Source organism: Rhinoraja longicauda, chromosome 4, assembly GCF_053455715.1.
Source record: "Rhinoraja longicauda isolate Sanriku21f chromosome 4, sRhiLon1.1, whole genome shotgun sequence".
Lineage (NCBI taxonomy): Eukaryota > Metazoa > Chordata > Chondrichthyes > Rajiformes > Arhynchobatidae > Rhinoraja > Rhinoraja longicauda.
Window position 1 is genome coordinate 35,263,595 of NC_135956.1, and position 13,139 is coordinate 35,276,733.

The following is a 13,139-nucleotide window of genomic DNA, read 5'->3' on the forward strand; positions in this document are numbered from 1 at the left end:
AGTGGTCGGTGCTGGGGCTGCTGCTATTCACAGTGTATAAAATGATTTGGATGAGGGAATTGAAGACTTTATGGCTAAGTTTGCAGATGATATGAAGATAGGTGGAGGAGCAAGTAATGTAGAGGAAGCAGGGACTCTGGAGGACTTGAACAGGTTGGGAGAGAGGGCAGAGAAGTGGCAGATGGAATACAGCGTAGCAAAGTGTGGTGTCATACATTTTGATAGCAAGAATAAAGGTGTAGACTATTTTCTAAATGGGGAGAGAATTCAGAAACTGGAACTGAAAAGGGACTTGTGGGTGCTGGTGTAGTATTCTAAAACGTCAATTTGCAAGTTGAATTGGTAGTATGGAAGGCAAATGCAATGCTAACATTTATTTCGAGAGGGCTACAATACAAAAACGGGGATTTAATGCTGAGGCTTTATAAGGCACATTTGGAGTATTGTGAGCAATTTTGAGCCCCATATCTGAGGAAGGATGTACTGGCGTTGGAGAGGATCCAGAGGAGCTTTACGAGAATAATAAAGAAAAATCCCCAAACACTTGTCCGACAGATCAGAAACACTCTTCAGGGGTCAGGTGTGGAATTGTCAATGGCCACTGTCCGCAGAAGACTTAATGAACAGAAATACAGAGGATAGCAGTAACAGGATCATTCCGAGTCAGCATGGATTTACGAAGGGGAAATCATGCTTGACTAATGCTTGACTAATCTTCTGGAATTTTTTGATGATGTAACTAGGAAAATTGACAGGGGAGAGCCGGTGGATGTGGTGTACCTCGACTTTCAGAAAGCCTTCGACAAGGTCCCACATAGGAGATTAGTGGGCAAAATTAGAGCACATGGTATTGGAGGTAGGGTACTGACATGGATAGAAAATTGGTTGACAGACAGAAAGCAAAGAGTAGGGATAAATGGGTCCCTTTCAGAATGGCAGGCAGTGACTAGTGGGGTACTGCCAGGCTTGGTGCTGGGACCACAGCTATTTACAATATACATTAATGACTTAGATGAAGGGATTAAAAGTACCATTAGCAAATTTGCAGATGATACAAAGCTGGGTGGCAGTGTGAACTGTGAGGAAGATGCTATGAGGTTGCAGGGTGACTTGGACAGGTTGTGTGAGAGGGCGGATGCATGGCAGATGCAGTTTAATGTGGATAAGTGTGAGGTTATCCACTTTGGTGGTAAGAATAAGAAGGCAGATTATTATCTGAATGGTGTCAAGTTAGGAAAAGGGGACGTACAACATGATCTGGGTGTCCTAGTGCATCAGTCACTGAAAGGAAGCATGCAGGTACAGCAGGCAGTGAAGAAAGCCAATGGAATGTTGGCCTTCATAACAAGAGAGTTGAGTATAGGAGCAAAGAGGTCCTTCTGCAGTTGTACGGGGCCCTAGTAAGACTGCACCTGGAGTACTGTGTGCAGTTTTGGTCTCCAAATTTGAGGAAGGATATTCTTGCTGTTGAGGGCGTTCAGCGTAGGTTTACTAGGTTAATTCCTGGAATGGCCGGACTGTCGTATGTTGAAAGACTGGAGCGACTAGGCTTGTATACACTGGAATTTAGAAGGATGAGAGGGGATCTTATCGAAACATATAAGATTATTAAGGGGTTGGACACGTTAGAGGCAGGAAACATGTTCCCAATGTTGGTGGAGTCCAGAACCAGGGGCCACAGTTTAAGAATAAGGGGTAGGTTTTTTGTCCAAAACATTATGGAGGGCACTGTAGATGTGGGTTTTACGACATTTAAAAGACACTTAAGATAGGATAGAAAAGGTTTGGAGGGATATGGGTGAGACTCAGGCAAGTGGGACTTGCTCATTAAACAACTTGGTCAGCATGGACATGTTGGGCCAAGGGCCAGTTCCACGTGGGTAGCTCCATGACTACTTTTTGTCAATTTCAATATGCAAAAAAATGACATTCACATCAATTGGTGAAATTCTTCTTGCATCTGTGTTGTACTACTGAGACAAATTAATACTTACGCAATGAAATCCAAACACAATTAAAATCAACGAAAAACAGATTCACATTGTCAAATTTGTTTGGTCATTATAATAAATGTAATGAATCCCCTTCCAGCAAACTAATTGGGGCTTAACATTTGTACATAGGAGAAATAGCAACAATCACATAGCAACAATTACCAAACAAATGCGTTCAACAACTATAAAGGATGGTTTTTTTTTGCAGGAGCACTTCAGAAAACTGTCAGACAAGATGAAGGTTGTTCTATTTCTTCTGTTTGTCATTTATCTCAGCACAAGTACAGGTAATAATATATATATATATATATATATATATATATAAAATTGGAATTGGAATCAACATTCCTTTCATGTTGAATGAACATAATATTTAATATTTTGTAGTTCATAAAATATAACTCCATAATGTGTGGGTACAATTGTCCAAGATTTCATTGCATTTGGGCAATTCACATGATGAGTTTGTATATCCAGAAATCATTTTCCATGTATTCTTTTTCATGGATGTACAACTATTAATGTGTGTAATCTCAACAGGGATGCTCCTCTCCAAATTAGTTGGGACAAACTTAAAATACCTAATTCTATTTCTCAATTATGGATGCTGTGTAAAGTGTGCGTTGTACGGGATACTGATTTGACAGATTTTGAAAGCAACGATTGAATCGTTGTACTGGATACTAATTTGACACACTTTGAAAGCAATGATTGAATCTGTTCCCATAAATCTTTTGAGAAATGAAGTCTAGTTCATGATCACTTGTTGCCTGAATAGGCTTTATCTTGTTCCACCCTGATTATTTTCCTAATCATCTTGAATATCAATCCTTGAATGTAACCACAGCTCCCCAGCACATATCTAACATCAAGAACACTGAGTACTCAACATCTAGCGCTGAATGTTCTCGATGTAGTTGGAGGATGTGCATATGAATCCTTGTTTGAAATGAAAGGGTTGTTTTGGTCATTCCACGCTGTTTAGCGCTGTTCAGGCAAAATTTCACATGCATCTCTTCCTTTACATCAGTAAGACCAAGCGTAGACTATTTTGTGGAACAACTGTGCTCTGCAATGCCCATCTTGAACTCTCTGATTGCATGCCATTTTTACACACCTTCCCACTCCCACACTGACCTGTCTGTCCTTGGCTTTCTCCATTTTCAGGGTGAGGTCAGATGCAAACTGGAGGACCAGTACCTCACATGCCAGCTGGGTAGCCCATAAACCAATGTAATGTCATTGAATTTTCTATTTTTTATTTCTCTCTCTTTCTGATCCAACCAAATTTTCCTTTTTCCCCCTGCCCCCTTTGCCAGCTGAACACGTACCCTATTTCATTCCACTCCCCCACGTGTTTCCATCTGGCTATCAGCCCACATTACCTACTATGTCTAGTATCTCCTCCCCATTTGGTTCCATCTGCTCTTCATCAAACCTTTATCTGGTTCCACTCCCCCTCCCATTCCCATACTGACCTTTCTGTCCTGGGTCTCCTCCACTGTCAGAGTGAGGCCCATTGCCAATTGGAGGAACAGCACCTCATATTTTGCTTGAGTTGCTTACAACCCAGCGGTATTAATTTTGATTTCTCTAACATCAAGTAACCCTTGCTTTCCCTCCCTCTCCGTCCCTCCCCCACCCTAGTTCTCCGACTAGTTCCACTGTCCTACTGATTAATTTTATTGTTTGTATGCCTCATTGTCACCTTCCACTCAGCCAACAATAAACCATTCTACATTTCCTTGAGCATTGTCGGCTTTGATCTGTCATTTCCACACCGTACCCTTTCATATCTCTAGGTTCCCTCTCCCCTGACTCTCAGTCTGAAGAAGGGTCTCAACCTGAAATGTCACCCATTCTTTCTCTCCAGAGACGCTGCCTGTTCCGCTGAGTTACTCCAGCATTTTCTGTCTATCTTTGGTGTAAACCAGCATCTGCAGTTCCTTCCTACACATTTCTCTCCTTATCTCACAACCTTTTGCCTTCTTCCCATCTCTCGCCTTTATGCACCCATCTGCCGATCAAAACCCCCTCACCTATATCCACCACGATCAATCTGAAAGATCCCAATCCAATACGTCACCTATGTTCTGCAGAGATGCTGCCTGACCCGATAAGTTATTCCAGCACTTGGTGATTTTTTTAAAGAAATAAGTATTTTTGAGAGACGGAGTAAACAAACTATTAAAATTTTCCATATTTATTCCATTTGTAGTTACCAGCTTACAATGCTACACCTGCTCGGCTGCAACAAACAATGCAGTCTGCAATGCAAATGTACCTAAAACTTGCGAAAGTGACACAGAACAATGCTCCGTATCCAAGGTCTCAGTAAACATACGTAAGTTTAAAATTCTTTACTATCTAACAAAAGTATTATTAAAGATGCCATTTAAAATCTACGCTTTGCCATACCATTATTGTACATACAGATATCTAGTTTGTTCAGACTTTCTTTAACTAGAACATAGATGTGTATAACAAATATCTAGGGATTGTCAGAAGATGGGGAGAAGGGGGAAAAAAAAACCACAGCAAAATATTTGGAATCATGTTCCCTTCAACTTCACAGGTGCTGGCTTTAATCCTTAATCCATTTTTTGAGGAATTTGATAATTAGCAACTGCTTTTGTGCACTAGGATTGCCCATAGACCACCAAGATGATGACTACAGAGAACTTATCAATTAAGTTAAAACTCATGTGGATGAAGCCATTAGCATTCTTACCATGGCGGGCCACTAGAAGCCAGGGCATGATGTCCATGAGCATGACTGATTTAATGCCTGCATGTTTCAGAGTCAACTTAATTGTAAAAACCCTCCAGTATCATCTCCAGAAATTATCCCTTTAAAGGGGCACAGGCTCACTCTAAGCAAGGAAAGACACAAAATGCTGGAGTAACTCAGTAACTGAGTCTGCAGAAGGGTCTCGACCTGAAACATCACCTATCCATGTTCTCCAGGGATGCTGCCAAATCTGCTGAGTTACTCCAGCATTTTGTGCCTTTCCTTGGTTTACCAGCATCTACAGTTCCTTGTTGCTTCACTCTAAGCAAGGCAGGCTTTAACTGGAGATAACCACTCAAAATAATGGCCACAAGTGATGCAGCCAGCTAATGAAGAGCAAACTTAGTGTCGAACAGAAATTTAAATCCCCAAAATGAATTACATTCAAGAGCACAGGTTAATCATGCATTGGAATCCTAGCTTTTTGTGGAGCTATGTAACATAGCATGAATGAGTGCTCAAAGAATGTCAAGCAGATTCATTACAGTGCAAAGTTAAGCAACAGTATATATCTATCTATACATCTATATACTAAAACTCTCATTTGTTTGTTTGTTCCTGAACTACAGCCAAAATGGTACATGATAGCGCAACAATTTTAGGCCCACCTTACCGTCGTCCCGTGGTCCTAATGGAAGAAGTTTCATTGAAATTGGTGTTATATTTTAAAGTTATTCACATATTAAAATTTAATAAACCGCAGTTGGGGCCCCGTTGATCTGCTACTTACGTAAGATGACCGCCGCATCCGCGTGTGCACAGAACAAGCGCGTCCGCGCAGTTGGGACCCATTGATCTCGGGATGAGCAGGGCTCGGCCGCCTGTCTCTTGGGGGTGGGTTTGTTGGCTCCGAAGCAACAGGAGAGCCAGGCCTGGTGCCGGGGAAGGGAGGGGGGTAGAGGGGAGGGGGAGGGGGGATTGGTGGGGGAAGAGGCGAGGGGGGAATGGGGGAGGAGAGGGTGCTGCACCAATGGAGGAGAGGTTTGGGCCCAACGGATCCACTTGGCCTAGTATATTACTAAAACTCATTTTGTATACTTGTGGGTTTGTGTGTTTGTGAATATATTTGTTTTCGAAATACAGCCAAAACGGTACACAATAGCACAACAATATTAGGCCCACCTTACTCACCATTGTTCTGGGATTCAAATGTTTGTTATATTTTAAAGGTTTTTCACTTTTTAAACTTTAACAAATCACCCTTCTATATACCCTGGCCGTCAGCTGCATTCGACTTCACAATGAGAACCCAACAGCCGCCCTGCCAATGAGGGTTGAAGGCGGGACGGGGTCTGACCAATGGGAGCTTGGAGGGAGGCGGGACCCGCCCGAATTCCCCTCCATCTCCCGCTTCAACCGACGGTGTCGTCGAGTCCCCGCTCCCGCATGGCCCCAGCGCCCCCGACCATCACCAGACTACAACCCCTAGCGGGCAGCTTCTTCTCCTCCTCCTCTCGCGTCTCCTCCAGCGCCCGCTTCAACTGATGGCGTCGTCGATGACTCCAACAACAATGGCGGCCGCTCTCCTTCTCCTCCTCCTCCCGCTCCACCATCTTGCGCGTGCCTCCCACCGCTGCGCTGCCCGCCGGAAGGTGTAGTCCACGCTCCCGCCCGGCCCCAGCGCCCTGGACCATCACCGGACTATGACCCCCAGAGGGCAGCACGGCACACACACACACACACCTCCAGGGTAATAGCAGCTTCTTCTCCTCCTCCTCCCGCGTCTCCTCCAGCGCCCGCTTCAAGCGGACTGAGCAAAGGTGTTGCTCCCATGCTTCTAAGAACATAAGCAGATGTAAATTGTGCACTTTCTTAAGCTGCTTCACTGCTCAAAACATCTTGTTGAATCCTGCACTTTGTTGATTTTCTCTTTATTTCCCTTGATTTCCCCAAGTGTCCAAAATTATTAGAGTTCATTATTGGACATATTCAGTGACTGAGAATTCACAACAAGCTGTGGAGAATTCTGAAAATTTGTAAGCATCTGTGTCAAGAAATTTCTTCTCATTTCCATCCTTAATGCCCAACATCAGACGAAATCTGTATGTAGAAACAAGGAACTGGTTCAAACAAAAAGGACACAAAGTACTGGAGTAACTCAGCAGGTCTCAATGGCCTAACGGTAACCCATTAAGTTACTCCAGCACTTTGTCTCATCTGACTAAATCATGGTGAATATGTCTGTCAGTTAGTTGTTAGATAATGCATGCAAGTAGTTTGATTTATTTCAATTTCTATGTCCTTTCACGTTCAAAATATTTAGCATGCTTTTAATTATTATTTCAATAATCAGATTAAGATCTATTGGAACTGTAAATGCAAATCAATTTCCAGCAGTTCTATTTATCTAGCTTTGGAAATCCCATCTACAGAAAATAACAACTTTTATCTAAAGCACACCTTTGATTAAAATATTACCATTTACTGATTCAAGATTTTATTATCTCCTCTTCGCCCATTCTAGTTGATAAAGGGGCAACTGTACTGAACAAAGGCTGTATTGCAAGTACATTATGTACTGGAAGCATCAACATCTTGTTCGTCGAGAGTGGGACTGAATGTTGTGATACTGATTTATGTAATGTGAATGGTTCAATTAATTTCTGTGCAAGCAAACTGCTGATTATAGCTTCTGCAAGTATTCTTTACTTTATCTATAAGCTCACAAACTAAGTGGAATATTGTGTCATCTGCTAGAGGGGACCGGGTGATTTATGTTATTAATTTCACTTAATTGTGAGGTACTGTTGGGGCCAAAATGTTTTCTTCAGTAGGTCTCTTCACAAAATTCATTTTTAGCCTTCTATCTTTTTTTTTCATGTCATTAATTAACTGCAGTGAATAGGGTGGAATGCAACAACAAGTTCCCTGATACCACCGATAACTCACAAAAGTAAAACAAATACAAATAATTCATCAAGTTAATGGAGTCCAGGAATAAACTAAAAACTTGCAGCTTTTATTAAAAGGCACATCACATTTATGACTCGGATTAATACAAAGCAATTTGAGACTACTGGGCAGAACTTGACTTGTAAATTTAAAATTAAGCAAATCCTTATAGGTTTATTTTAAACACATTGACAATTTTGTCATAAAATCATCAAGTACAATACATCAGTGATATTATTATGATATACTATTGTATTCAACGGTGATAAAATAAAAATAATGAAGTATTGTAATTTGCTATGTTATCTGTGCATGTTGTTTGTTCTAGTTATTCTTAATTTTGATTCTATGTTTTATGATCCATTCTAATAACCAAAATGTAATGAAGTTCACAGTGCGTGTAACATGTACCAGGCAAAATGATTAAAGCAGGAAGGCACTGGGCATTGCAACGTGGAAGCTCATTGCTAATGAAGATGATGTAATGATCATGTCCCTGTTCTCATAACTTCTCAACTTCCCTACTCCTCTCGTCCTTGAAGAGATTCCTTTAGACTTAACGTTTTGACCTTTCATTTCAATCATCTGTCCTAATATCACTTGATGTAAATCATTATCAAATTTTGTTTAATAAATCTCCTCTGAAATGTCTTGGATCTACTGTTTTGCTAAACGTTTTAATAAATACAAGCTAGTGTTATTGTAATCAATAAATGATTTGAGAGCTTTTGCTCATGACTAATTATTGAACAAGAACAATAAATAAAGACACATTGGGCTTTTTCCATCAAAAAAAAGATATGAGATTTGTCCTGTTCCGATATATCTGATCAATTCCTGACCAGGATATTCAAGAAAAGACAAAGTACTAACAAGGTATGGTGAAAACACAATTCACTCTTGATTTGGATATCAAGCAATAACAAATAAGTGATTTTAATTATAAAACTAAGACTAAATTACATGTTTATCAGTTTGTGACCTCCTCTACTATTACAATGAGACCCAATGCATGGTTGAGGAACAGCACCTCATCTATTGTCTGGGCACACTGCAGATCTCTGGATTCAATATTGAATTCCGTAAAAAAGACACAAGTGTTGGAGTAACTCAGTGGGTCATGCAGCATTTCTGGAGAACGTGAATACGTGACATTTCAGGTCAGAACCCTACTTCAGACTGTGGTCAGAAGATTACGACCCAAAACGTCACCTATTGATGTTCTCCAGAGATGCTGCCTGACCTGCTGAGTTACTCCAGCCCTTTTTGTGTCTTTTTTTGTAAACCAGCATCTGCAGTTCCTTTTGTCTACATTGAGTTCTATAACTTCCAGTAACTTGATTTCTCAGTCTATATCAGTCATGCATCTGTGATACTGGCTCATCTTGTTTCCTTTTGTATTTCTTTCCCCTGGGAGTGAAAGATATGCCCAGCCTGACATGCCAAACACATCTAACAGCTCTGCGTTTCACAACTCAGTCTTTTATGTTCTCACCCTCTAGGTATCCACATTCTCCCATTACCAAACAATCTTGTTTATTGCTCATTCCCATGGTCACCCCGGTTTTCCACGATCAGTGGCACTTCCTTATCACATCCCTCCTCCACAACCACTCTCTGCAGCTTTATAATCATTTTATGTCTCCTTTCTGGTTCTGACAAAAGGATTCGACCTGAAATGTTAGCTCTATTTCTCTTCCCACGGGTGTCGTCTGACACACCCGTGTCACATGAAAATATTGTTTTGGATAAAATTGTGGCCCTGAAAAATCAATGGGATTAGCTAGATTGGAAACATGAAACCTGCTCAGGAACAGCTTCTTTCCCTGTTATCAAAGAGTCTGAATGGTCCTTCCATAATCGAGGGTACTGTTCCATTAACCTCTACCCCATTGCAGACATTGGACTTTGTCTTTGGAACTGATGCATTATCACGCTGAGAACTATATTCTGCACTCTGTATCTTCTCCTTTACTCTAGTGTACTTGAGTTTAACTTGATTGTATTTACGTATAATATTATCTGATCTGATCTGATTGGATAGCATGCAAAACAAAGCTTTTCACTGCACCTCGGTAAATGTGACGATAATAAACCGAAACCTAAGCCAAATTTAACAGCTGGATCTCAATATTTTTTTTTCACTCCTTTTCCTGTCTGGTTGCAGGCAGGTTGACGGGTAGTTGTCCATTGTAGGGACTGTCCTCCACAATGTTCACAGATCCGGTTTGCAGCGTCAGAGTTAAAATTATGGAGAGGGACTGGCTTGGAGTATTTGATGGGTTGATAGAAGTTGCTGATCCAATGATCAGGCATGATTGTGAGGTGGGAGAAAGAGATAAAGCAGGTTTCTGGTCAGCACTGAGGATTTATCCAATGCGTGCCGATGGGAGCACATTTGCTCCTCTTTTTTCATAGGCAATGTCGAAAAAGCTCTCACCCGCTGGACACCCATCTGTGCATTTTCCTTCAGCTGCTCGATTTCCCAGAGTTGTGGTAAATCTAGACAGGATACGTGTAATTCTAATTATTACCAGAGTATCAGCGTGTTATACTTTAGATCTACCTCCTTGAATTTGAAGATGCCAAACCAATAAGTGCTTTGGGATATCTGTGGACCCCAGACCATCACATAAACAGTCTCACTTTCATTGGCTCCATCAACACTTTACGCTGCCTCGGCAAGGCCGCTAGCATAATCAAGGACGAGTCTCGTCCCAGTCACTCACTCTTCTCCCCTATCCCATCAGGCAAGAGATACATAAATTTGAAAACACACATCTCCAGATTCTGGAAGTTTGTTCCCACCTGTTATCAAGCAACTAACGGTTCTCTCATCAGCTGGATTGACCTGCCATTGGAGACCTTTCAACTTTCTTTTTATCAAACTTTATTGGACTTCAATGTTAGATCTTTGCACAAAATGTTGTACCCTTTATCTTTGCACTGTGGACAGCTTGATTGTATTATTGTAGTCTTTTCTTTGACTGGGTAGCAAATTCACTGTACCTCGGTACACATTTCAATAAACTAAATTTATGACCTGTGGTGACTGTAGTATTCAAAGCCAAAAACCTAGGTTTACAATTTTATTACACCCCAAGCCATGATCACATTGAATGGCAGTGCTGGCTCGAAGGGCTGAATGGCCTACTCCTGCACCTATTCACTGGATGTTTTCAAGAGGGAGTTAGATTTAGCTCTTAGGGCTAAAGGGATTAAGGGATATGGGGAAAAAGCAGGAACCGGGTACTGATTTTAGATGATCAGCCATGATCATATTGAATGGCGGCGCTGGCTCAAGGGCCGAATGGCCTACTCCTGCACCTATTTTTCTGTTTCTATGAATAGTATTGAGTATGATCATTTGGCTTTTTTGAATGTTTTTTCAAATATTAGTCTATATCTTTAACGACTTTTCTTCAGCACTGCTGTGATAGTGCAGGGATTTAGACGTCTCATTATACCTGCTTCAACCACTGTTACCCGTTATGTACCTGCTTCAACCATTTTCTCTGGCAGCTCCTTCGATTTACACACCATCCTCTGTGTGTAGAAGTTGCCCCTCAAGTCCCTTTTAAATCTTTCCCCTCTCACCTTAAATCTATGCCCTATAGTTATTTATTCCCCTACTCTGGGAAAGAAAACTGCATGCATTCATCTGATCTATGCCCTTCATAATTTTATGCAGTTCGATAAAGTTGCCCCTCAGACTCCTTTGCTTCAAGAAATAAATCCTAGCCTGCCCAACCTCTTCTACAGCTCAGGCCTTCAAGTGCTGCGAACATTTTGGTACATTTTCTTGGCATTCTTTCCAGCTTAATTACTTTTTTTTTTACAGTAGAGTAACCCAAAATGTGCACCATATTCCAACTGCAGACTCTGCATTCAGTAGTATGTGGAAATCCACCATGACACTTAAAGTAAGTTAAATGTAGTTAATTAAAGAAACCTGGAATGATAAGGTCCAATCAATGGTAACATCTGATTTTAATGAAGACTTACCTATTTCATTAACACTCCTCTGGGAAGCATATTTGCTGATTACAAATTTTCCATTCTAGCGTGGCCCCAGATCAGCAATTAATAATTGCCACAAGAACAATATAAATGCAAATACACAAACACTTCAATTCAAAACCCCATGCACCAGATTGTACTCCCCATATTCTAACTTGGTTTGATCTGCTGATAATTTCCAACATTCTCAGTTTCAGTTCTCTGTGGCAGCCCTGACCTGCATTTCACATTTAGTAAAAGAGATACTGTAGGGACACAGGGATTGGTCCAGACCATCGAACCCTCTGATTGGTAGAAGAGGTGAGGTGGTGCGCAGGTAAAGGAACTGGGCAGTCTGGTTTAGAACTCCGAGAGAGACAGTAAGATTTATGGTTGTCACGGTTGTTAATATTACAATAAACGTCTACCTCAACGTACTTCGCCTACGACTCGCCATAATACAAGGAACTTCAGATAAGGAAAACTTGAGCAAAACATAAGTGTGCAGGTACAGCAAGTCATTAGGAAAGAGTAGAAACAGGTAACTACAGATGTTGGTTTTTAAAAAATGTAACATGCTGGAGTAACACAGCGGGCCAGGCAACATCTCTGGAGAACATGGATATGCAATGTTTTGGGTCAGGACCCTTCTTCAGATGGATTCTGGTGGGGTGGGGTGGGGGGGGGGGGGGTGAGAAACCTGGAAGAGAGGTGAGACAGGACAAAGCCTGGCAAGTGATAGGCTGAACACTTGGCCACAGTCTGCCAAGACCTACTGGATCTCTTGGTTGCCAACCATTTTAACTCCACCCCATTCCCATAATGAACTTTCTGTCTTGGGCCTACTCCATTGCCAGAGTGAGGGCACACTGGATGAACAACACCTCACAGTATGAACATTGAATTCTCCAATTTTAGGTAATTGTTACAGCCCCCCCTCCCCTTGTGCCCTACCTGGCCTTGCACCTATTTCTCTCCTCCCCGCCACAATCCTTCCTCTGGCGCCACAATTTGTAACTCTTCAAACCTTTTATTTCACACATTCTTGCTTTAATCCCAGCCCTTTGTTTCAACCATCTGCCTATCAAAACGCCCTGGCACTTGTGTCCAACTATTACCTATCACCTTACTGTAGAAAGGTCCTGAACTGAAATGTCACTTATCCATGTTACTCCAGAGCTGCTACCTGACCCACTGAGTTACACCAACACTTTCTGTCCTGAAGTAATAAGCGGGTACAAGTAGGGGTTTTTAATCAGCAGATAGTTGGAAAAGGCCAGAGATGAAAAGACAAAAGGTGTGAGATACAAGGATTGAAGAGCAGCGGAAGGAAATGCTTAGAATGTTGTTATCATAAAATTGTATCTTCCCTTTGTATAGTTGGTCTGAACTTACAAATGTGTAGAATTTCAACATAATAATGTTATATCGTCCATTTGTCTTGTTGGTCTGGACTTACAAAT

The 13,139-nt window shown here is 41.4% G+C and overlaps 1 protein-coding gene across 1 annotated transcript; it reads left to right on the plus strand.

Moving 5' to 3' along the window:
* Positions 1-2,229: 2,229 nt before the first annotated feature.
* LOC144593126 (lymphocyte antigen 6E-like) lies at positions 2,230-7,458 on the plus strand. The gene is made up of 3 exons (XM_078398593.1): positions 2,230-2,281; positions 4,213-4,338; positions 7,250-7,458. Exons 1-3 carry the CDS (start codon positions 2,230-2,232, stop codon positions 7,456-7,458), a joined length of 387 nt encoding a protein of 128 aa, XP_078254719.1.
* Positions 7,459-13,139: the final 5,681 nt, after the last annotated feature.